The sequence below is a fragment of the Annulohypoxylon maeteangense genome (genome assembly GCF_022496945.1).
Source record: "Annulohypoxylon maeteangense strain CBS 123835 unplaced genomic scaffold GGS22scaffold_5, whole genome shotgun sequence".
Taxonomy (NCBI): domain Eukaryota; kingdom Fungi; phylum Ascomycota; class Sordariomycetes; order Xylariales; family Hypoxylaceae; genus Annulohypoxylon; species Annulohypoxylon maeteangense.
The window spans coordinates 1892444-1917481 of record NW_025953252.1 but is presented as its reverse complement, the minus strand read 5'-3'; the positions used below and the strand labels follow the sequence as shown (position 1 = coordinate 1917481).

The window sequence follows — 25038 nt, the reverse complement described above, 5'->3', positions numbered from 1 at the left end:
CGTCTTTTGTGTTGGTAGAACTTTGGTTCGCTGAAACAGTGCCAGGCTGTCTAATCGGGCAGTCGAATCGGTTCGGGACCGTTATGCATGATCAGGCTGTTTTTGATTCGCCAACCAGCGCCAGCGTCGGACCTGACAGCTCAGCCCGTGTAGCCCGTGGCACCACGGCCTCAAATGCCTAACCTAGGCTGACTGTGCAGGCCTCCACAACTTCTTAACTTTTATTAAATCAATCGGAGTAGAAATTGAAATCCTTATTTCTCTGATCTACACTGATGCTGGAGCTCAGAGCATCAGTGTAGCAACACTCCTCTGCTTGGCAACCCTCGATCATCATGGCGCAAAGCAAAGGACATCGAAAATTGCGGTGCGATTGCGCCTTGATTTTTGACACCCCTCCGTCATTTACTAGGCATGTTTTTGAGACCGGTCACATGAGGCATAGATGGTGCACAGTGTGCGATCAATTATTCGGTTCGAAGGAAGGACTTCAACAACATAACAGGGCTGCCACAACACATCAACTGAAACCTACCACCCCGCCGAAGCCGAATGCTTCTTTCTCCGATAAAAAATCCCAGGCGGAGAAGCCCAAAACTACCCCGAAGAAATCAGCGCCAGCGCCAGCAACCAAGTCACCTAAGACAGCTACAAAGTCGAAAAAGGCTACGAAGAGCCCCACTAAAGGTATTACTACCCTCCACAATCCCCTACTCTAGAGAACTATTCGATTAACTTACCTTGCTAAGTTCCCATATCTGCCAATTCCAATGCTAGCCAACCTTCAGGAGTTATACAGATGTCCATGCCAACAAGTCAAATGGCACCTCTGGCCCAGCCGCCTAACCCTCTCCTGACAAACTACCCATGGGTATCAGGGCGACAAGATGCCAGTCTCATCAAGGCCGCCACAAACCAATGCCATAGTGAATCTCGCTTGATAGAGCAAGGCTATTATACGGGCGATCCGGCCTACCGAGGGCACCACAAGTTTAGCATCGTATCGTTCGCTTCAGCACCGGCGAGAGTAAAGGGGTTGATGAAACGAAGGGGCATCGCTCTCGACTGCGAGATGGTCGGGGTTGCGGGGGACAAGGACGAGCTCGCCCATCTCTGCGCCGTCGACCTCTTCACCGGAGAGGTCCTCGTCAACTCCCTTGTAGCTCCTACCCAACCCGTAAAGGATTGGCGAACCCGATGGAGTGGCGTGACCCCGGCTAAGATGGCGATAGCCAAAGCGAGTGGTCAGTTTCTAGACGGATGGCCGGCTGCGAGAGCAAAATTGTTCCAGTTCGTCGATGCGGATACGATACTCGTAGGCCACGCGCTGAACCACGACCTCCGGGTCTTGCATATCGCCCACAAACAGGTCATCGACTCTGGAATCCTCGTCGCGGAAGCTGCCTTCGGGAGGGCACAAAGACTGCGGCATAATTGGGGTTTGAAGCGTGCGACTCAGCAGATACTTGGTCTTAAGATACAGACCTCTAAGAAAGGCCACGACTGCTTAGAGGACACACTTGCTTCTAGGGAGTTAGTCCTCTGGTGTCTTAAAGAGCCGGTAAAGCTGTTGGAATGGGGTAGAAATGCTCTCATTAAGTATGAAGAGGATAAACTGAAGCAGCAAGAACGGGAGCGGGCAAAGGCAAAGGCAAAGAAAGAGAAGGAAGAGAAGGAACAGAAAGAGAAGGAGAAGGAGAAGCAAACTCCTTTTCCTCTGCCTACACCTGGAGCGCGCAACTACGGCGACTACGACTATGGCTACGACGACAATTATGACCACGATTATTATGATGACGATTTCGATTACGATTATGCGCATCTGCACGGTACGGGGAATGTTGGAGGATATCGTTTTTACGATTATTACCAGGGCAGAAATCGCGATAACGATCCATTATGGGCAGATCCGGATTATTGATGGATATTAGATGTCTCAATGGTTCCTAGTCTAAGTAGTTAGTCGCTATGAACAGTGAATGGAAGTAGTTGAACTTTTTATTTAGTGGTTATGGTCCCGAATTATAGTGGCTATCCACTAAAATACAGTGCGTAAACTACCCCAGAGGTCCCAATTTAGGGCTACTAAGGTAATTGAATAAGCGTCTACCTATCCAGTAGACTGAAGATGATGCCAACACATAAATGCTGCTAGGAAATCACCTACCCGTTTGGCCTAATATGGGCAGCTACTTGGTAATAAGCACAATTCCAGCAGATGGATCACCATGAAATGCCTATCTCTTGAGTCCTCAGTTTGATATTATGTAATTCAATGTTATGTAATTCAAATTTAACTTATGTAATCCTTCAGTGCTGACATAACTCAATTAAGGGTGTTCAAGTACCTAAGCAAAAACGTCAGAACTGAAGAACATCATCCTCCAACAACATCAATGACACCGCGCTTTCACCAGCAAAGTATCCCTACAATTACTATCTATGTCCTGATCTAAATATTACTTGACCAACGGACAGAGATATCGGTCATTTCTAATAAAATATATATTATTTTGACAGGCGCCCAATTGAAACTCGACATGGCCCACCGACGTCTACCCCCAATACTACGCTCAGCTTATTTTTTTCAATACTGTCACGGTGAAATTTCTGAAGTACGCATTTCGCCGTGGAATCATTGTTACACTCCGTATATATACCCAGGTACTTGTGCAGAAACAGCCCCCGCACTCGTACTAGATACTACGGCGCAGCATGTTCGTAAGGCATTTTAGAATCCTCATCCGAGAGGGGTCCACGGGTATCTATAGGGGCCATTTAATTGATACCGGCCCTCTACTTATTCTCAGGTAGGTACCTACTACTAGGTAGGTATGAAAATGCGAGGGATAGCATAATTCCCCGTTAACATTAAGTATTTATGCCACCTTATATTTTCCATCTGCGATCCTATGAATCAATCGTCTACATTCAAGCATACTAGGATAGCATAATCCCTTAGGACCACAACGAACCACAATGCCAGAAGTTGGCGTCATCCCCCCTCCGGAGGGTATAGTACCAGACTTTCATCATTGGACGTATCTTCAACGCGCACTCATATCAGTTTTCGCCGTCACTCTTATACTTGCAACTACCTTCTTGGCCCTGCGATTGTACACGGCTTTTGCCATCGTGAAGAAACTAGACTGGGATGTCTGTGAGTTTTGAATTGGGAAATAATTTCACCTCGAGATTTGGTTACTAACTTTTGAATAGTGTTTATCCTCATGTCATGGGGAGGTTCGCTAGGCTACTTCATTAGTATAATTTTAGGCATAGAGCCCTTTTCTCAAGTAGCCAGAATACTCTTCGTGGACGTTTACTGACCAGGTCACAGGAATGCTATCTGGGTTTGGGAGGCATTTATGGGACGTGACACCAACTCAAGAAAAAGGATACTTCGACGTAACTTACCATACAAACCCTGATCAGGCCAATCTTGAAGGAATTCCTGCTGACGCTGCTCAAGGTTCTATTACCCATCGGACTTACGTACCTTTGGTCGTCGACTTTCACCAAGTTTGCAATGCTGGTTCTCTACCTTCGCATAGACCCCTTCAAGCTATTCCATACTTGTGTTTATGTCGTTGGATTACTTATAGGCACATATACTCTGGTTTTGACGATTCTATTAGCCGGCCCATGTAACCCGATGTTTGTCGGAAGCGGTCGCTGTTTAAATAACATCATAATATCACAATCTGTTCTGAATATTGTCTCCGAGGTGGCGGTCATCATACTCCCTATTCCGGTAATACACAAGTTGAACATGCCTATGAGACAGAAGGTGGTTGTTGGATTAATTATGGGACTAGGATCAGCGTAGGGTTTGTCCCTTTACCCACGGGGGATCTTGTGTTACTAATACGCTTGTAGAGTCGTTACTATCTCTATCGCACGAGTTGCCTTCGTCAAGGCGATGGTGCAGAATGATGACGTGACGTGGACACAGGCTGAATCAGCAGTCTTCGCAGCGCTGGAATTAAACCTTGGTATAGTATGCAACAGCATGACACGCCTCAGACCTTTCGTTAGGGCTCACCTCCCTCGCTGGAAATTGGCCCTCGCGCCAGAAGATTGTCAGAACGCTCACATTAAGAAACCGCTTTCTTGGAGGGTGGATAAGGCAAGCCATAGGTATCAATTTAGGAGCGCCGAGTCCAGAGAAGGGTTAATCCATGAGACGCGTACGAATGATAGCGACACGGCTATTTATGTTACTAACACATACGAGGTCAATTATGATTCATACGATGCAGAATTGACTAGGGGATACAGCATAGAATGTGGCTCTGAGACACAGCGAGATATTCGACGCGAGGTCTAAAATGGGGTATATGGAAACAATGAGTCAAGGTCAAGTCTCACGTAAGAATACCTGGATGTCTTTTCATGGAGTATTCATAAGGTGGATGCATGAGGAGAGCTATATCTTCACAATTCATAAAGAAAGTTACCCTTTAAGCATCTCCTAAGATGTCCTTCGCCGCTTTCATTGATATCATGAATGTTGGGAGAACCGGGAATGCGCCGGGTGGTTTGGGGAAGACTGACGCGTCCACGACGCGAAGGCCTTTGACTCCCTTGACTCTAAATTTCGAGTCCAGGACAGACATCGGATCGGAGATGTTACCAATCGCACAGGTACCGCTTGCATGATGCGAGTATGCCTGCAGCTTCAGATATTCCTTAATAGCGTCATCGGTACAGTCAGCAGAGTCATCACCTTTGCATGGATGCTTCTCGTCGAAGGGACTTAGACCCGAATCTTCCGGGAGAAGGCTCTTCAATCTATGACCGAACTTGACAGCTTCGAGCATGGCCTGCAGGTCCTTTTCGCTGTCTCCCTCGAAGAAGCGGAAGTTTATCTCGGGTTGTTCGAAGGGATCGGCAGAGCGTAACTCGACTGATCCTTTACCACTTGAGCGCGGGTCCATATGCACGAATGGGATTGTTAAGACGTTTGGACCGAAATTATCGGGCCATCCAGGCCAAAAGCCTTCAAACCCAGCATTTAACTGCCTGTGTTTACACACTAATCAACGACATGGAACTGCTGAACGAATAATAAGGTGCACTTACCATGCGTATATGTCTCGATCACCATCCGAAGCTGATGTCTTCAACTGGACAACGTAGGGACCGCTTAGACCTTGGAATGGTTTAGCAGCGAGAGATAAAACGCCACCCTCGTAGTTATCTCCAAGGTTTGCGCCAACTCCCGGAAGATCTGCTACAACAGTAATATTGTGCTTCTCAAGCTCGTCTGCTGGGCCAACACCGCTAAGCTTCAAAATCTGAGGGGAGTTGAAAGTACCGCCGGCGATGATAAGCTCCTTGCCAACCCAAGAGAAACCAGTAGTGGTGTTCCGATTCGGATCGTATCGCGGATCGGCTTTGTACGCGCTAGGTCCAACGACGTAGTCTATCGACATCACGGCGGGAGGCTCAAAGTCCCGTAGCTGGTCCCACGTGATCCCCGTGAGAAAGGAGTTGAGCTCGACGGTCAATGGAAGCTCTGGGTTCTCTTTTAGTGCCCTCTTGATATAGTTCGCGGGGCTAAAACGCAGTCCGGCGGCGTCCGTATGTGTCGCCATGCCGAATATCCCAGTAAGTTGGTCACGGTTTGGATCTAGTGCATTGATGTCTCTATTCAAAAGCGTCCTCAGTTCGTCATCAGATATTGCCGAGCCAGTACTATTCCCTACTGAGCCGGATGCTTCCGCTACAGCTTTCAGAAGTGCAGTTCCGTCGGTAGCATTACTCAGCCAGAAGTCTGTGCCCTGGTTACTGTCTAACCACCCCGAGAAACCATGGCCGGCAGTTCCATTCTCCAGGTAATGGCAATTCTCGATCTCTTCAAAGATCTTTCTCATCTCAGATGCTCTCCACGAGTCATCACCGGTGATGTTCGCAATATAGTCCCAGTTTTGGTCGCTAGGTAGATGTAGGACGGCTGCATTGTGCATCGCGCATCCGCCGAGAGTTGCAGCGCGGGGATAATAGATTCCAAGCTGTTCTGCGCCCTCAGGGGGGTCGAGACCGACGTAAAATGATCCATTAGTGGTACGCCAAGTCATGTGTTCGTACTTCAACTCTCTCTCTGGGTCATCTGAATGCTTCACGAAGAAATCCCATCTCGTTCTTGCGTCATTCGCCGCTTCGGGAGCTCTGCCGGTGTTTTGGTACATAGGGTCGTCAGACAGATCGGATCCAGCTTCCAAAAGGAGAACCGAGTGCCCGGATTTCGCTAGTTCGACTGCCAGCGGTCCACCACCCGGTCCAGAACCGACTACGACATATTCGTACTCCGATGATTGAGCCACTGCATGATCCGGCCACGCTAGGGTTAGCAACACTAGTACGATCGATCGAAACATTGTGACTAATGCACACCTGTTAAATCTTACCTGGGGAAGAGAATCCAACGAGCTCGCCATCGGAGGAGTAATGTTTTTATTATATTCTTCCTAACTCGGTGAACAGTTATCTTCCCCTCGACCCAAGATAGTCTGTTATCTTGCAGCTTGAGGAAGCCAATGACACGAGTGATCACCGACGGTCGAGGCCGCATCTCTCGCCTCTCATTGTATCTTCATTTCCGATATATTGGCGACGTAGCAAGATCATCGGTAGTTCGCATCTACTCTTAATTGAGTCTGCCCAAGAGTATGTGTCGAGCTCGATTTAGCCGCAAGTTCAGCCGAGCCAAGACTTCATCCGTTAGCATATGAGGTGATCTAAGCGTTTAAAAATGATGTTTTGCCGCTCCAGAATAGGATCCATAGATTCCATCCCCACCATCCGCCATCCACTATCCACAGATGCTAAAAAATATTACAAAACCTCTCTTACTTTGAGTTTAGAGGGCATACACGACAACAAAGACAACATCATCACAAGGATAGAATCTAGTTGGTTCATTGGTGGAAGCTTATAAATCGAATACTTGACCTTTTAGGTAATCGTTAGGTATAAGGGTAAAAGTATACCCTCCTTTCCAAACTAATGTCACGATGCGGCGAGGATGTTACTAATTAGCCCCTCATTAGTTTATCTCCAGGAGTAGTCTTCTCCTAATCCCCGAAACATTCTTGTCATAGTCAACACACTCATGACGTTAACTCCGCTTCATTTTATGCAGGGATATTAGTAAATCTATCTTAATAATCACCATTCGTCACTTTAGCATCAACAATCAGGGGTCGCAACCTCTATATATACCACTTGAGCCTAATTAAATTGAGATTGAAATTCAGATTATCGTCAGACCTCACAACATCACAGCATCACCGCACCATTCGCATTATTTCCATCATTTGATCATTAGAAACACCACAAGCAGCTCACCCCAACCCTACCTTAAAAGATGGCACCCTCAACCACGAAGCAATGGGTCGTCACAGGAACCGAGAAGGGGTTTGACGAGCTTCAATTTACCGAAGCACCAATTCCCCAAGTAGGAGAAAATGAGGTTCTCGTCAAGATACACGCCGCCTCCCTGAACTACCGAGACCTCATGATTCCGAAGGGCATCTATCCCTTCGCGACCAAATTTCCCGTCGTCGCATCATCCGACGGTTCTGGCGAAGTTGTCGAGGTCGGATCTAAAGTCTCTAAGTGGAAGAAAGGCGACAAGGTAGTCACGCTGTTTAACCAAGGCCATCAATTCGGCCCTGTCGATTTCGCCGCGGCTGTGACGGGACTTGGCGGCGTCTTGGATGGTGCGCTACGTCAGTACGGCGTGTTCAACGAGAACGGATTAGTTCGGTCTCCCAGCAACCTCAGCCACATCGAAGCCAGCACGCTATCTTGCGCTGCCTTGACAAGTTGGAACGCGCTCTATGGACTAAAACCATTGAAGCCTGGGGAGTGGGTCCTTGTAGAAGGCACGGGAGGCGTGAGCATCTTCGCGCTGCAGGTATGTACTCACAGAGCGCCAACACGACACTATTTACTGACACTCGAATAGTTCGCAAAGGCCGCAGGTGCTAAGGTCATCGCCACCACATCCTCAGCAGCAAAAGGAGAGACACTGAAGAAACTAGGCGCAGATTACGTCATCAACTACAGAGAAGATGCGAATTGGGGTGAGACAGCGAAGAAACTGACGCCGGGTGGCGCGGGCGTGCACCACGTAGTCGAAGTCGGCGGCCAGGGCACCGTCGAGCAGAGTCTCAAGGCCATCCGGTTCGAGGGCATTATCAGCGTCATCGGCTTGCTTGGCGGCGCCAAAACAGAAGCTTCCGTCGTCGACACCCTTAGACACATCTGCACAGCCCGAGGAGTGTACGTCGGCTCAAAGGCGCTGATGGAGGAGATGGTTGCCGCGATTGAGGCCAATGATATTCACCCCGTCGTCGATAAGGAGGTCTTTGACTTTGAGAAGACTAAGGAGGCTTATAATTACATGGTACGTAGTTCTATTCGATTTTGTCTTGATATTGAGTGTGCATTGCTAATTTTTGGTGGAAATAGTGGGATCAGAAGCATTTCGGGAAGCTGGTCATTAAGATTGCGTGAATGGATGTGTAGGTAGCCTGTGGATATGATGGAGTACTAGCTTAATGTTATAACAGTTAAAAGTTCCAACTTTCTGATGCCCCTATTCAGCCGGTCTCTGCGTGTGAACCACTCGTAACTCATGGCGCTGTTGTGGCTACAGCATCATCCCCCTATTTGGGAAAAACCAGAAACGTAGAACCTTGTCAGTATCTTCAATGCCGAGTTAAGGTCGGGGAAAGCAGGCACGCATGCACGCAATCGCTTTTGAAATAAGTGCGGTTTCACAACTGAAATGCAGAGAAATCACAGGGAAATTTTACTTTTTTAACGACGTATCAATTCTTCCAAGACAGGATCATCTTTCCGCTGTTGTACGACACACAAAATAGCCAATGAGGCAGCGTTTGAAGATTAACTTAAGCCACGATGAAGTCTGCAACAGGTACATGCATATGCAAGTCTCTAGATAAGCAGTAACAAGTTTCTTTATTGCCAATCTCAAAGTAAGTTTCTTCCCGCGTTGTCTCGCCGAAAATAGAAGGGCGAAGAGTTTCGTGTAGGTATACGGCACCGTGTGGGACTAAAATACGAAGCTATGAAATCTCCGCAAGATCGTTGGTGAATTCTTCGGTCGGCTACTACTCCGAAATTCGGCACCTCGGTTAAGCTACCTACTCACCTCCCAAATATCTGCCCGAAACAGTCATATTTCGAGATGAATAAAAGCATTTAATATTCCGTAAATGCACCACAAGACTAAGTCACCATGTCAACACCTCCAACGGTCCTCCTTATCGGGAACCTAGCTCACACCAACGCAGAATGGACATCTCTTAGCAAAAAGTACTCACTCCTCGAGTTCCGCAAAGGAACGCGAGAGCAGTTCTTCGAAAACTGCCGGAACGGAACCTACGCCAAAGTGCAAGGATGCTACCGATCCAATATGTCGACGCTACTCACCGGTCCCTTCAACAAGGAACTCGTAGACGCACTCCCGGAGTCGTGGAAATACATCGCGCATAACGGCGCCGGGTACGATAACATCGATGTGAGCGCGTGCAGTGCACGTCACATTGCGGTCTCGTCTACGCCTGGCATCGTCAACGATTCCACCGCCGACACTGGTATCTTCCTCATGCTCGGCGCTTTACGTCAGGCCCACGAACCGCTTGTCGCGCTACGCGAGGGGAGGTGGAAGGGGAATATGCGGCTCGGACATGATCCCCGCAATAAGGTACTCGGGATCCTGGGTATGGGTGGCATAGGTTCCGCGATGGCGCACCGTGCGCGGAGTCTGGGGATGGAGATTATTTACCACAATCGTAAACGATTAGACCCATCGTTGGAGAACGGCGCGAAGTACGTCTCATTCGATGAGCTGCTTGCTCAGGCGGATGTTCTGTCGCTTAATCTAGCATTGAATGCGAGTACACGGCATATCATCGCGGCGCCGGAGTTGGCGAAGATGAAGAGGGGTGTGGTGGTTGTTAACACGGCAAGGGGCGCTCTTATCAATGAGGCGCATCTCGTGGATGCGCTTGAGTCCGGCCAGGTTTCAGCGGTGGGATTGGATGTTTTTGAAAATGAGCCGGAGGTGCATCCGGGGCTTGTGAAGAGTAATCGCGCGTTCTTGCTTCCTCATCTTGGGACGAGCACGGTTGAGACGCAGCGGGATATGGAGTTGCTCGTGTTGAAGAACTTGCAGGCCGCTGTTGATCAGGGGAAGATGTTGACTTTGGTGAGTGAGCAGAGAGGGTTGGATTGGGTGCCTGGGCATGCGGATTAATATTAGATACCTCCCTATCTACTACCTAGGTAGGTACTAGGTCTCGATTCATGCGAGGTAGTCTAGGTACGGTAACATAACCCACGACACAGGCCTTCACTCACAGCATTAGGAAAGTCAGAGATTCATATTGATAGAAATCATAGAATACAGCCGTCATATCCTACTATCGCTTGTACATGCCGAAAATAGAACGATCTTCCTTTCCCATCTCTCATCACAGACCTATCCATAAAGTCTAGACCTTGAAGATCTTGTATGTTGCCGAGACACGAGATCCTGTTTCTATACTAGGAATTCCACTATGTTTTAAGCCTAACTTTTCCAGGCAAGAAATTGAGGATTATCGTATGGGGAAGCCTATCAGGGTCACACTAAGCTCCAATTACTTCCCTCACGTCCGAAGAGGTCTTATCAGTTCCCCTCATTCCTCTTTATTCCTCCTTATTCGTCAACGGCAGGACGATAAGTCTGAATAAGTTTGAATAATCCCATCGATATGTACCTAGCTATACTCATTTAACTTGACTTGCTCATCTATCTTACATCTGATGTAATGAGATATGCTTCATGATGTCTCTTAGTCGGGTGCTCATCGCCAATCGTGGTGAAATCGCTGTGCGATGTATTCGTGCATGCAAGCAACTATCTATCACCAGTCTTTCCATATTCACACCAGCAGATTCAGGATCGCTTCACGTTCGTCTTGCCGATATAAGCATCTTGCTTGAAGACGAAGGACCCAAGGCATATACCAATGTGTAAATTCAATCCTATTAGTTAGATCTTTACAATTACTTCAGTTAATTCATATCGCTAATATATCGCTGGTGAAGTGACGTCATTCTAGATATATGCAAGAAGCATTCCGTTGAAGCTGTGTTCCCGGGATACGGTTTCTTGAGTGAGAATGCTGACTTTGCAAGACGTGTCCATGATGCCGGCATGGTCTTCGTCGGTCCCGACAGTGAGGCAATCCACAGTATGGGCCTCAAACATGTAGCAAGAGATCTAGCTGTTGCTGCGGGTGTCCCTGTCATCCAAGGATCGAAGCTACTCGGAAGCGCAGAGGAGGCGCTGACTACATCACGAGATATAGGGTTTCCAGTCAGTATAAACTTATTGCTGTTTGTCTCTGTTTAAGTTGACCCGCGATTGCTTACGATTCACGCAGGTCATGCTCAAAGCCTCTGGCGGTGGTGGAGGTATGGGCCAACAAGCCTGCTGGACCGAGGATGAGATTCCGGCGGCCTTTGCCAGTGTAGAAAGTCGCTCGAAAGCGCTCTTCGGCGATTCTGGAGTCTTTATGGAAAGCTACTATCCCACGAGCCACCATATTGAGGTCCAAGTTTTTGGTAACGGAACTGAGGTAATCCACTTTGGCGAAAGAGAATGCAGCATTCAGAGGCGGCGACAGAAGGTAGGTCATCCTACATACGTCCCAATCAGACATTTACCCATGTACTCATATTAATGCTGAATTAGGTCATTGAAGAATGTCCAAGCCCCTACTTAGTTGATAAGCCAGAGATACGCGACCGACTCGTCGCCTCTGCTTTGACTTTAGCCAAGTCGATAAAATACCAATCGGCCGGGACTGTAGAATTTCTCGTTGACGATGAAACGGGAGATTTCTTCTTTTTAGAGATGAACACGCGCTTACAGGTTGAGCACGGTGTCACCGAGCTTTGCTATGATATTGATCTAGTAGCATTGATGCTGCGGCAAGCGGAATATCAACTGGCTGGAAAAGCTGGTATTCCCTCTGACGAACTTCTAGAAATCCAGACAAAGGTTCCCAAGGGAGCGGCGATTGAAGTCCGAGTATGTTGCGAAAATCCAGCCGACTCATTCATGCCTAGCTCGGGTCATGTCCAGTCAATCTCCTGGCCTGATGAATCTGCCCGTATTGATACCTGGATACAATTGGGGTCTTTCGTGAGCCCCTATTTCGGTTAGTGAAGCCTGGATGCCTTTGGCAGAATCTTTCTAACAATGAATCACGAACTTGATAGATTCACTATTAGCTAAAGTTATAGTTCACTCACCTACAAGAGAGGGATCTATTATCGCGATGCAGAAGGCCTTGAGTACATCGGAAGTTGGCGGACTGGTCACAAACTTGGCATTTCTTGGATCCATCATTCGTTCGAATGGTAAGTACCTAGTAGTAAACCCGCACCTTGACACTGTGAGGTCAATATCGGTCATTACTGACTTATTGAACAGAATTCTGTGGCGGAAAAACTCTCACAACATTCCTAGAGACCCAGTTCACTTTTAATCCCACGGGTATGCAAGTCATAAAACCAGGGGCTTCCACCACTGTCCAACAAGCCCAACCAAGAACCAGGAAGGGTTACGGCATACCTATAAGCGGGCCAGGGGATGACTTGTCTGCCAGAAGTATGTTCTATTATCTACCCATTTATTCCCATCAGCCTTTACTAATTGTCATAGTTGCGAATTTACTCGTTGGAAATTCGGAAAATGTCGAATGTTTCGAGGTTATTGCCCAGGGACCAGAACTCCTCTTTCATAGCGTATGCGTAGTATCCATTACAGGCTCACCATTTATCGTTGACATTGACGGGAAGCCGAAAGATATGTGGTCCAGGATTATCGTCAAACCAAAGGAGGTACTCAAGATAGGTGCATCCGCTACTCCAGGAGGGCGATGTTATATCGCAATAAAGGGGGGGCTTCCTAAATTGTGAGTATCTCCAATGAGTGACTCGCAATTCAAATACTAATATTTACCTATCAAACAGACCAGAATGGCTGGGATCCAAGTCCACGACACAAAGTCTTGCTTTAGGAGGTCTTCAAGTAAGAGTTATTCCGCAGCAACCCTAAAAAGATTACGTAGGTACTAAAGCTGTATGCAGGGTCGCCAGCTTCGAAGTGGGGATTTCTTCGAGCTGGAGCACATCGAGCAATCTGAGATACCTGACTCTTATCAACTCCCACGAAGCTTGATTCCTCCCAGCGATGCGAAGACCATCTATGTGATGCATGGCCCACATGACTCCAATGATTTGATAACAGCAGCTGGTCGACAGACTATCTATTCCACCAAGTGGACAGTGGACTACAATTGCAATCGGACTGGCATTCGCCTAGATGGTCCGAAGATAGAATGGGCCCGAACACATGGAGAAGAGGGTGGCAGCCATCCGAGTAATGTCGTTGATTACCCCTATCCATCGCCGGGTGGGATCAATTGGACTGGCGACAGTCCTGTGATATTTCCGCAGGATGCTCCTGGGTTAGGTGGCTTTGTATGTTCTTCTACGGTGGTCACCGCGGATATGTGGAAGTTAGGAAAGCTCAAACCCGGAGACAAGACGACGTTGACACCGATATCCTACAAATCGGCTCGAGAGTTAGCGGAACGAAAGACCAAATTCCTACGTGCCGTTCAAGGGCATATATCTAATGGCACTTTGAGTCATGAGAACCCGCTTTCACTTTTAGAGGTGGAAGAAGTAGCCGCAGACACAGACGCAGTATTGGAAGTCATTCCTAGTAGCACCGCTTCAGGAGCAAAACTCACCTTACGTCAGGTATGCCATCTAATGCCAATTATAAATCTACCCGCACCTACTAACCATATCTTTACTTTTAGGGTGGAGATCGGTTCATCATCATCGACATAGCTATAAGTTCTCAAAAAGTTGGCCTCGATACCTCGGTAGCGGCGAACAATCTAGCCAGAGCCATTCAAAACAGAGACACACCAGGTACATACGTGCATGTGAACATTAACTGTAAGTATACGTCAGACTTCACCTTCTCGATGGGCTGACTAAGACCTCTTCATAGCGATAAATGTCGAATACGAACCGGAGATAATTGCTCAATCAGACGTCGTCGCCCTAATCAACGCAGCACATCAACAGAGTAGCAACCTCGAAAAGCCAGTATCAGCTCGTCGCTTCACGTTGCCCATCGTATTCGACCATCCCTCTATTCGCGAAGCAGAGAAACGATACTCCACTATGCAGCGTGAGAAAGCCGTTTATACGGACGATAATGTCGCATACGTGCAGAAGAACAACGGTCTTTCTTCTCGTAACGACGTCTTCGACATTCTTCGCAAGACACGATTCCTTGTCGTGACGGTCGGATTCATGACTGGCTTACCGATTATGTGGCCTCTAGATCCCCTTGCGCGCCTCACTGGTCAGAAGTACAATCCCACTCGGATCACAACACCGCCAGGTACCGTAGCTCTCGGCGGTGGCTTGTTCTGTGTATACCCAGCAGACCAACCGGGAGGTTACATGATGCTTGCCAGATCAATCCCGGTGTGGGATACGTACGCGCTACGACCAGGGTTCCGAGAGTCCAAGCCTTGGCTATGCGAACCATTCGACTTGATCGAATTTGAAGAAGTAACCCTCGAGCAGTATACCGAGATACTGAGACAGTTCGAAGCCGGCACGTATGAGATAAAGGTCGAGGAAACTACATTTGATGTCCACGCTGAGCTCGCAAAAGAACACGAGGCCAGCCGTTTGCCTACGACGATTGAATTCCGCGCCAAGCAAGCAGCGGCAGAACAGAAGATGCGCATTCGCGAAGAAGAGCTGCTTTCAGAATGGAAGTTGGTTCAAGAGAAGAACCGTGGAAGTGTACCTCGACAAATCGATGATGCGACACCTGGGATCAAGGTCGCGTCGCCTCAGATTGGTAAGGTATGGAAACTCCACGTCAAATCTGGAGATGTTATCGAGAAAGGTAAGGCGATCATAGTGTTAGAAGCTATGAAGATGGAGATCGAGGTTCCCGCGGACGAGTCTCATCATGGATTGGTGGTTAAGGAGCTTTTGGTGCAGGAAGGGACCTTGGTATCACCCGGGACGCATCTTGTCCTTCTCGAGGAGCCTGCCTAGGTAGGCAAGTCGTGACAGTTTATCGTTTGGGATGTATCATGAATGTTAGGATAAGGATAATGGACTACGGTATGATGAATTTAGCATGAGGACCCTTGATTCGAGATGCCGAGTCACGTAGGTACTATTAGTAGATATGCGTCTAAGCTACCTATCTGTCGCTATGGAGACGCATAATGCGTCTTGCTTGCCCAGTGCTCATAATTCAGTTTCGAACCAGTACTTAAATAACATAATACAGTACCTTTTTTCAATCGGCGGCATTAGATTAACGGCCTTGCTGGCAATGGTCTAGTTAATTATGTGCCTCAGATACCTCATCTTACCCCTTTTAACGACACCCCTGAAATGGGGAGGTCTAGGGTTCGATTCCCGATGATTGCAAGAAAAAAAAAGCAAAAAGCAAAAAAAAAAAAAAAAAAAAAAAAAGCAGCATACATCAAAATAAATCAGAAAAACTCGGAAACAATTAGAAAAAAATATTTGAAAAAAAAACTACAAAATAATGCAATCAATCAAAGGGGCCTGAAATGGAGTGGCAAAGAAATACCTAATAGCAGGGGCGCAGTAGCCAGGAGCCGATCAACAATACCTCGGGCTGGGCCTTAAAGACTTTTTTCATTTTATTGATTGCATTTATTTTGAGATTCATTTCCCACGCCGACTTACTAGCTTAGCGCAATTAGTGCGACATCACCATCGCGATCGAAGATGGGCTCAATTATAAACGATCCTACTCCAAGTTCTCATGACTGTGACGTCGGTGAGGAATATCGGCGATCAGCAAGCCACATCCGCCGAACTTCATCACGATAACCATCCCAAGGAGTGATTGGTGGACAAGAGCACCGATCGGCTTTATGGGGTTGAAGCAGCTAACTGCATGCATCGAAAGTCGGACCACTGAGACAAGACCACTGCAAGTCATACCTGCGGGGAACCATCTGCTCGGATAGAGCTACTCCCTCAGTCCCTATCCTCAAATGAATGACAGCCCTGATATATACTAGCATATGACTGCGATCACTGGGAAACCCCAACCGAAAATCACTTCAGCTTCCAAGCAAGACTAGTACACAGTTAGTCGTATGCCATGGCCGAGTCACGTTGGATAGAGATCAATTGCGATATGGGGGAAGGCATTGGGAGATGGAAGATGGTAAGTCTGTATCTATCTTCCTAGTAGGTACTCATCTACTTCCCTGTTCACTAGTAACTCACAATAACGATCACAGGGCCCAGACGAAGATCTGATGCGATACGTAGACGTCGCCAATATCGCTTGCGGCTTCCACGCCGGTGACCCATCAACCATGGTTCGTACAGTTCGTCTCGCCAAGCAGCACGGCGTACGTGTCGGCGCTCACCCCGGAATGCCGGATCTTCTCGGCTTTGGTAGGCGACGTATGGCCGTTGCCCCCGATGACATGTACGCGTTAGTACTGTACCAAGTTGGAGCCCTCGCCGGCATACTCGCGGCAGAGGGCGTCCCTCTAAACCATGTGAAGCCGCACGGTGAGCTGTATTTCTACGTGCAGCGGGATGCCGACATCCGCGATGCCGTGCTCCGCGCAGTGAAGGCTTTCAACGTACCTATCTACAGTCTTCCCACGAAGCATATGGTGGAGGACTGCAAGCGGATTGGAATTAAACTTATCCCTGAGTTCTACGCGGACCTCAACTATAACAACGAGGGGCAGCTCATGTCGGTGGCGGAATCAGTTCCTGCTACCCCTGAATTGGTTGCTAAACGGATTCTCGCATTTGCGGGTAAGGGTCAGGTGGAAAGTAAGTCTGGGGATATGGTGGAAATAGCGGTCGATCGGCAAGGGTTTAGTATATGCATTCATTCCGACTTGCCGGGTGCGTTGGATAATGCTGCGGCGGCAAGAGAGGCTGTCAAGGCGGAATTGAGAGGGTAATAATTACTTACCTACCTAGGTACTCAGTGTATGATACACAGAAAATGAAGAGATGGAAGGGAACATGTGTAAGAAATGGATTGACAACTTGGAAATCAGGGGATAGTTTTCAGGTCTAGGAAGGATCTTTCCTTGAATTGGCTTATGCACGAATGTTCATACGGAAACAGCAAGCTTGTTCATGTTATCTCTCATACATTACTAGGTAGTTCACCTGGGCAGTCATTAGCAAGATCAACTCGTCAATGATGGCAAGGACATTGGAAGATACAATATGGAAGTGACATCCTTGAAACTGGAAATCCCTCGACTTATGATTAATTCCCCAAGCCTCCACGAACTTCTTCTTGATATTATTCACATTCTAAACTCAACATTCAAATAGGTACCATATCTATCACTTTTGGTAACTTCAATTTCAATATCGCAATATTAACTCTCAACCTGGTCATCTAACAACACACTATCCTTACCTAGGTATTAACTATCCTATTTTCCATTCCGGCCAAAACACGATCTCCAAAGCACACCGTGGTAGCTCCGAAACCAAACATCATGATGGATCTAATAACAAACGTCGCACAAATCCTTGCTTTCACGATCATCGCCCGATGTTTCCGGATAGGCTACAACTTTCTCATAAACGCATCGGTCATTGAACAACGGGCTACGATTATACCATTTATCCGCCGACTTCAAAGAATTCTCGGCATACCCGTGCACCTTCGGGCCATTCGTGAAGAGGATCCAGGGGTCTCCGACCACGGCCTACGTTTACTCGTCACGGCTTTCATCTTTGTTCCTTTACTCTCTATTGGAAGCTGTCTAGTCTTCATCCCAGCCGTGGGGACGTTTTGGAGCTTCACAGTTATTTCATCGGTTATCGTCATACCTATACTCATACTTGTTCTGATATGGGGGCTTGTCATGATTGGAAATTGAAAATTGGGACGGCCATCGAGTCCAAATTCAAGAGGAACAATGTCCTTCGCGCAACCGAACGACGAGAAACAAGGAGCCGAGATACACCATGAGACTTAGATTCGGTGTATGAGCATGGGGCTTTGAGGATATTTTGTGGTTCAACCGCTGGGCAGTCTAATTGCCCTGGATTGACTATTCTACCATAGCGACATTGGGAATTCATTGGCTTATTTGTTTGGAACCTGGTTTACAGGTAGCGATACTGGTTAGGGGCAAGCGGGTATGTACTTCGTCATGAATCCATACCAATAATATCAAAATAGGTTTATCGAATTTGGAAACATTTACTGTTGCTTTACATGTACGATGGAATTCATCTACCTTCAAATTTTCTAAGTGCTATCACCACAAGTCTATCCAAAGGTACTGGCAATAGACAACACGAGAACTGTCGAATTCAACTGAACGAACTCTCCAGTTCATATTACTACCAGTTTAAAGGCGGCGATGAAATTCTGGGAGATGCCAATCCGGGAGTCTTGAAATATTCGACATCGCACCCATACCCTCAACAATACCTAAACAAGAAGATAATTCGCTTCCTAACGGTTGAAATCGGCAAGGCGCTCCCGGCATCATCCATAACGAGCTAGACGAGCCGAAAATATGGACATCCCGGTGCTCGACGTCTTGGCTGCAGGCCGGGATAGTGGGTCTAGTATAGATGTCGCAATCGGAGCGTATCATCGCGCAAAGGGAGAGAAGAACCAACTTCGACGATAACGATTGATACAAAAACAACGTTGCGTCTCCCACGTGGGAGATGGGGCTGTCATACGCACGTAGGTCAGATCTCGCGAACTTTCGCCTTGACCAGCTTCGAGCTCGCTCGGACGACACCTAGTGTGGACAGGATAGGACAACTCCCATAACAAAACACCAGTTGCCATCACATCCCCCATCCGCAAAAATGGCTACCGAGGCAGTCTCTCCAACCCCGGACACTACCAGCGTCTCTGTCCCGCCGCAAAAGCGAACATGGTACCACACCACCCTCTTCAACGCCATCGTAATCGGCGGCGTCGGCTTCCTAGCCCCAGGGCTTTGGAACGCCATGTCGAACCTCGGCGCGGGCGGCGCTCAAGAGCCGTACCTAGTCAACGCGGCCAACGCGCTCGTATTCAGTATCATGGGGTTCCTCTGTCTCTTCGGTGCCCCCATCGCAAACCGCATCGGGCTCTCGCGCACGCTCTTCCTCGGTGCCGTGGGCTACCCCGTCTACTCCGCGGGCCTGTACGCGAATAACCGGTACGGCAACGTGTGGCTCGTACTCGTCGGCGCCGTGGCGTGCGGGTTTAGCGCGGGTTTGTTCTGGGCCAGTGAGGGCGCTATTGCGTTGGGGTACCCGGAGCCCGGGAAGAGGGGACGGTATTTGAATATTTGGCTGTGGTTCCGGACGGGGGGTCCGTTGGTTGGAGGCGCGATTGTGTTGGGGCTTAATCATGATGCTAATGCTAAGGCCAAGGGCAAGGTTGGATATCAGACGTATCTTGTCTTCATCGCGCTACAGTGTGTTGCTGCGCCGTTGGCCCTACTGCTCTCGTCGCCGGAGAAGGTGCAGCGCGCTGATGGGTCTAAGGTTGTGATTCGTCGCGAAGCTACCTTAGGCGCGGAGTTTAGGGCGTTGTGGGCGAGCTGTAAGAGGAGGGATATCTTGTTACTCTTGCCTGTGTTCTGGGCTGCGTATTTTAATCAGTACAGCGGGAACTTCCAGTCGTATTACTTCGGCGTCAGGGCCCGCGCGCTTGTCGGCTTCGCGGGGAATTTCGGCACCTTGCTGTCCTCGCAACTGGTCTCGGCGCTACTAGACTATAAGAAGCTCCCTGTGAAGCGGCGCGTTGAGATTGGGTTCTATTGGGTTGTGATGTGGCATATCATCGCGTGGACGTACGGCTGGGTGGTGCAGGAGAAATACACGCGTAACCCGCCGGCGTACGACTGGGAGGATAAGGGGTTTGTGGAGGGGTTCTTTGTGTTGATATTGTGGGATTTTGCTAGGCAGGCTTTGCAGAATTGGCTTTGTGAGTGACTTACTTGCCTTTACCTACGGATGCGAGTTACCTATGAGGTGGAATACGCTGACTCCTACCAGATTACCTTGTCGCTAGCAAGACGGACAACATTTCGGAATTGACACGGCTCTCGGGTATCCTGAGAGGACAGGAGAGCTTCGCACAAGCTATCAGTTTCGGCCTCAATACGAAGAAATGGGTTGGAGGTAGAGTGCCTTTGGCTGTGAACACGATATTGCTAGGTGAGTTTTACCGATGGCCATTTACGCTGACCGATTATTTACCTACCTCATATACATACCTACCAACTCTTAAGATATACGTATATACTAACGTAGCATCACCTAGTTCTTGCGTCCTTCCCTACATGGCTCGTCGTTCGCGAATTAAACCCAACCGAAAAAGACAATACACCGAATTCCGACAACGAAAGCCAAGCGGAGGAGGGATTATCAGGGTCTCAAGTCTTGGATACAGACGAGAAGCGAAAGTTCGCTGTTGGACAAACCAGCGCCGGAGCCGACGCGGTCATGTAATTGCCTCAATACTTCGTACACAATGCACCAAACGTCGATAGGGCTTGTGATTGAAACAAGCTGAAATAGATGTCGCTCGGATTAAAACGTCCGGTGATTTAAAGTGGTTGCAGTAGCTAATTAGGTACCGTAGCTAAATAGGTCTCCGTCTAAAATTGCCGCCATCGAATCCTTCATTCTTAAACCGGCAAGGTGTCGCAGAGTAAACATCGTTGCAGGGCTCTCTGCACAACATCGAATTCGATAGTGTTGGGACATAAAATCGAGGGGCGCAAGCACAAATAGACGCGCGTCACCATCCCCGATTGCACAAAAGCTATGACCTGGGACATCGCAAGGACCAGGGTGGATTCAAAACACTCCATCTACCGATCACGATCTATATCGCGGACCTAGCGCTGATTCCGCGCCGCATCGACGCCGCATCGAAATACCACGCAATTGTCCCATTGCGAATCGTAAAGCTTGATTCAGAGGAAACCAATGACAGTGTCTGTATGTATGGTGTCTGTACGTATGGCTTGTTTGTATCCAGGAACTGATCTGGTATCATTATTATTTGTTATTTATTTCTAATAACTATTAGTAGTGTATCGTGGTATCATAATATCCGAGGCATCTCGTCTCGTCTATGCAATTAAGTATCCTCATCCTCATCCCCATCCAAATCGTGCCCTCAATCCGTCCGCCTATTACTCCTATCGCTGCGGACGGTAGACGTCGGGCTTGAACTGCCGCTTGACGATCCGGAGTGCATGAAACTATCCAGCACGGTAAACTCGTCGCCAAAATCAGCGCTCCGCTTACCCGCGCCAACGGATGCGTATCCAAGTTCCTCGTCCAACGCCTTATTCTTATTATTCTCACCAACCTCCACATATTCGTATTCCCATCGGTACTTCTTACCGGACTGCGGCCGGGGTAACCAAAATTTGCGTACAGTAGCGAAAATCGAGTAAGCGATAATACCACCTCCAAGTAAATCGACGGCGTAATGGTGATTGAGATACATCGTAGCCCAGCAGATCCAGCAGACGTAAAATAAGCAGAGACCCTTCAATTTCGGGAAGCAATGGCTAATGAATAAAGCCTCGAGAATGGCGTCGGCGGCGTGAAGACTCGGGAAAGCGCCAAAGGGGACTGGGGCAGTGGTGAAACTGGTGGTGTACATGTCGACTCCGAATAGGGCGTCGATCCGCGCTAGGCCGGCGGGGGAACCCTGCATCCCATATTTTGCGGGCTCCAAGCCGTGTAGCCTTTCGTACCATGGCGGCGTGCAGGGGAAGAATAGCTGTATCGCTACGCCTAGCGTGCTCATCCAACCGAAGCTCTTCGCAAACATTGGCACCGTCCCAGGGGCCGCGAAGATAAACATGATCGCCGAGCAAACAGCGGGAAGACCGAAATGACCGATACCATCTATCGAATTGAAATTAGTTTTTGATTCTCGGGATTCTCGGTATTGTATCAAATCGATTAAAATCGATGAAATGTTTTAAATGTTTTAAATTCTTTGAAAAAATACTCGGGTCCGACTAAGAACCCGATTGAGGAATGGTGGCACCGAAGGGAATTAAGTCTCCGTCCGAAAATGGGGCTTGTCTTACATGGGAACCAAGCGATAACGTCCAGGACAGGGTGAGTCCACTTTGAGAAAAAGTTGGAGAAGTTGGTTCCGTACAGGATATCTTCCAAGGCTGGCAAAACCTTGACGAAGATGTCTGGGCGAATATCGTAGGGGATGAATCTGGTTCATGAGGTTAGTATGACAATTGCATTTGGTTTTAGTATCATGTAGGATGCTTCTTTGGGCTGCGCTGTGCTGCGATGCGATACAGGAGTAGATGCGCCTCACAGGGCTCATCTGGTGTCTTGCTCCTGTTGCTGTTGCTGTTTTGGCTTCTGTTTCTGTCCTTGTATTCTGTAGGTATTATGAAATGAGAAAAAAATCTCTTACCGGCTAGAGAAGAAGAATAGGAGGTAAGTCCATATCGGCCAAGACGGTAGAAAGAATTGATTTGTGGCGGGCATTAAAAGAAGTAAAAGGTATCCAAGTCCGGCGGCGGTCTTGATTATCGGTGCTGAAGGCTCAACAATCCATATTGAGAAGATGCATAGCGCTGTCACCACAGCATACTGCACATCGAATACACTCCATCTCCTCGTCCTCAATACCTCGAAGGTGTCTGTGATCTTGAAAGATGTTTTGAGAGCAGAAATACTCTTTGTCGGCACAGGTTCGCGCATCTGTTTTGTCGAGTGGCCGGACTTTCTAAACATTCGAGGAAGATTGTAACGTCCTGGTATCGAGCTGAGTTTAGACGGACTCAACCTCTCACGCCATCCCAGAGGGAGTTGTGTCTCCGTTTCAACAACTGTGGTGTTTGTCTGCCGCATCGGATCTCTTTCGTCTCAGTATGACGAAGAAATGATACTCGAGCTAGTTTTGTAATTTTTATTTTTATTTTTTATGTATTGTCCCTTGTCCTTCAAGAAAGTTAAATACCGTATTCGTCAACGGCACGGGCACAGGCACAGGCACAGGCACAAGTACAGCGGGATGCGGATAGCGGATGGCGGGGGGGAAGAGCTTTGACCTAGCTCTATTTAGTCGTCGTTGTACCAAAAGATCCCCAAACTAAACCAAAGACGGGTGGCGAGCGGCGGAGGGTTGGTTAAGTATACTGAGGTGAAGAGTTATCCGTCCCAGGTAAAATATCAAAGGTCGCCGGCTTGACTGAAGAATCACATACGCGACGCAATTCCTAAATCATGCGACAGGAATGCGGGAGTCAGAGAGGGAAGGGCAGGTACATGATCTTTAATAATAAAGGAACTCAAAAAACCCTACCGACCCAAGGCCAAGGGCTTTGTCGCTGTACATAATAACTCACTATCCGGATATAACGGGGACAGGGATGTGAAAAGAGGAGCTTTTGCTCATTGGTAGAATCTGGTCTCTACAGTCATGAATTATTGGATAGGGATCATTCTTTTTTTTTATTGTGGGGATCTGCCTAGACCGTTTAGGAGTGGGATTGGTATTTGGGATTTGTGAGTAATGGATTTTTGAATACAACAGATGTACATAATGCCGGTACTTAGGTACATTCATCGCTACGGAATTCACTAAAACACCCATTCAATGTTGGAAAACGCACTAAACGCGCTAAGAAAGATATGTACAATACCACGTACATCTGCAGGTGTTAGGTACTGTACATACAAACACTCACATCTTAGCGGGGCCAATCCCGATTTCTGGCGCATCCGGGAGTTAATTAGTTAGGTGCACCTACAACGCACTGATTCTTTGTACTGTACATTGCATTACAACTCATCACGGAAAGATCAAGAGGCGAATCGAAAATGTGACCCCTTAGTGCACCATGATTTCTAAGAAATCGGTTCGGCGCAAGCGCTGTACCGCAACCCTGCGCAACCTTAAATTCTAACACGGTCCGGATTGGTGACTTACTCGCCCTTGTATCCCGAATACGCTCCTTCCGCAGATATGTAACTGCGATAGGACTAGGATCTCTTCGGGTAACCCTTCGCAACAAGACACCATTAGTCAGTTCAATACGCAGTATAAGTACGGTACATGTATCCATGTACATGACATCCGAACTTCAAGGCATTCAGGGCATTCAGGGCATTCAGGGCTTACATGGCTTTCATGGCTTTCATGGCTTTGAAGGATTTCATCGAAGATTTGTGTTTTGCCAAGGCGGTGCGTATGGGTGTTATCCGAAGACCTTTTTACAGCTTACAGCCCTGCCGCTTGGCCATGAACTGGACGTAAGGTTGACCAACCGACGGTTGATTTAATATCCTACATAAAACCTTTTCATGTAAGGCATCTTGGCACCTTGGGTTGGCCAGTTGCATTTCGTATAAAGGGTCAGGTGTAACAAACATTCAAGATATTGGCAACAGTTAGCAGTGTTTTAGACCCCCATATACAGCCCGTGTAATAATTGTGTCTAATCACGCAGCAAAATTGCAAATATTATTATACAGCTTAAAGCCACACTTCGATCATTTTGATCATTTTAATTATTTTAATCATATCTTGATGGAATGTTATCTCCCGCCCTAAATCGTTAGCCTCGCCGCAAGTCAACCTTAAATCTGCGCTACCCACGAAGTACTTAGAGGTACATTAGGTATCGAGCTTAATTGAAGCTCGTGGCATCTCTTCAAGGTTGGGATGGTGGATTACTATGATTGATAACCGGGTCTTTTTTATACAAGTCTACTTACTTATTCGTAACTAAACGAGGTGCAAGGGTTAAATGTCGATGACATAATCAGTGGGTTTGCGAAGTCCGAGCATAGAAATCAAATAACCTCAGCCCTGACAGCCTTGACAAGAGAAATCCGATTGTT

The 25038-nt window shown here is 47.8% G+C and overlaps 9 protein-coding genes across 9 annotated transcripts; 7 read left to right on the top strand and 2 right to left on the bottom strand.

Annotated features, from left to right (window-relative positions):
* The first annotated feature begins 225 nt into the window (after positions 1-225).
* On the top strand, positions 226-2001 carry GGS22DRAFT_159219 (ribonuclease H-like protein). Its single transcript, XM_047960761.1, has 2 exons — positions 226-687; positions 750-2001. Exons 1-2 carry the CDS (start codon positions 336-338, stop codon positions 1919-1921), a joined length of 1524 nt encoding a protein of 507 aa, XP_047820863.1. The 5' UTR covers positions 226-335; the 3' UTR covers positions 1922-2001.
* An 856-nt stretch (positions 2002-2857) lies between these two features.
* GGS22DRAFT_120583 (uncharacterized protein) lies at positions 2858-4397 on the top strand. The gene is made up of 5 exons (XM_047958215.1): positions 2858-3160; positions 3220-3276; positions 3341-3408; positions 3473-3825; positions 3880-4397. The coding sequence occupies exons 1-5, from the start codon at positions 2980-2982 to the stop codon at positions 4328-4330; spliced, it is 1110 nt and encodes a 369-aa protein (XP_047820862.1). The 5' UTR covers positions 2858-2979; the 3' UTR covers positions 4331-4397.
* GGS22DRAFT_120599 (GMC oxidoreductase) lies at positions 4397-6406 on the bottom strand. The gene is made up of 2 exons (XM_047958216.1): positions 5086-6406; positions 4397-5025 (listed from the first exon to the last, which is right to left on the bottom strand). Exons 1-2 carry the CDS (start codon positions 6381-6383, stop codon positions 4464-4466), a joined length of 1860 nt encoding a protein of 619 aa, XP_047820861.1. The 5' UTR covers positions 6384-6406; the 3' UTR covers positions 4397-4463.
* A 785-nt stretch (positions 6407-7191) lies between these two features.
* Positions 7192-8642, top strand: GGS22DRAFT_120564 (NAD(P)-binding protein). The gene is made up of 4 exons (XM_047958214.1): positions 7192-7924; positions 7976-8416; positions 8482-8534; positions 8583-8642. The coding sequence occupies exons 1-3, from the start codon at positions 7373-7375 to the stop codon at positions 8524-8526; spliced, it is 1038 nt and encodes a 345-aa protein (XP_047820860.1). The 5' UTR covers positions 7192-7372; the 3' UTR covers positions 8527-8534; positions 8583-8642.
* A 403-nt stretch (positions 8643-9045) lies between these two features.
* GGS22DRAFT_159205 (D-isomer specific 2-hydroxyacid dehydrogenase) lies at positions 9046-10503 on the top strand. Its single transcript, XM_047960760.1, has one exon. The coding sequence runs from the start codon at positions 9275-9277 to the stop codon at positions 10292-10294; it is 1020 nt and encodes a 339-aa protein (XP_047820859.1). The 5' UTR covers positions 9046-9274; the 3' UTR covers positions 10295-10503.
* A 253-nt stretch (positions 10504-10756) lies between these two features.
* GGS22DRAFT_159204 (AHS2-domain-containing protein) lies at positions 10757-15390 on the top strand. The gene is made up of 11 exons (XM_047960759.1): positions 10757-11055; positions 11131-11401; positions 11469-11714; positions 11780-12248; positions 12310-12450; positions 12524-12700; positions 12755-13007; positions 13066-13123; positions 13183-13860; positions 13923-14064; positions 14120-15390. The coding sequence occupies exons 1-11, from the start codon at positions 10865-10867 to the stop codon at positions 15190-15192; spliced, it is 3699 nt and encodes a 1232-aa protein (XP_047820858.1). The 5' UTR covers positions 10757-10864; the 3' UTR covers positions 15193-15390.
* Positions 15391-16124: 734 nt separating this feature from the next.
* Positions 16125-17413, top strand: GGS22DRAFT_120551 (LamB/YcsF). Its single transcript, XM_047958213.1, has 2 exons — positions 16125-16351; positions 16428-17413. Exons 1-2 carry the CDS (start codon positions 16286-16288, stop codon positions 17112-17114), a joined length of 753 nt encoding a protein of 250 aa, XP_047820857.1. The 5' UTR covers positions 16125-16285; the 3' UTR covers positions 17115-17413.
* A 1282-nt stretch (positions 17414-18695) lies between these two features.
* GGS22DRAFT_199343 (MFS general substrate transporter) lies at positions 18696-20762 on the top strand. Its single transcript, XM_047966279.1, has 3 exons — positions 18696-20119; positions 20191-20352; positions 20459-20762. Exons 1-3 carry the CDS (start codon positions 19009-19011, stop codon positions 20644-20646), a joined length of 1461 nt encoding a protein of 486 aa, XP_047820856.1. The 5' UTR covers positions 18696-19008; the 3' UTR covers positions 20647-20762.
* Positions 20763-21166: 404 nt separating this feature from the next.
* GGS22DRAFT_159197 (PAP2-domain-containing protein) lies at positions 21167-23472 on the bottom strand. The gene is made up of 3 exons (XM_047960758.1): positions 22604-23472; positions 22254-22393; positions 21167-22065 (listed from the first exon to the last, which is right to left on the bottom strand). Exons 1-3 carry the CDS (start codon positions 23041-23043, stop codon positions 21323-21325), a joined length of 1323 nt encoding a protein of 440 aa, XP_047820855.1. The 5' UTR covers positions 23044-23472; the 3' UTR covers positions 21167-21322.
* Between the last annotated feature and the right edge of the window lie 1566 nt (positions 23473-25038).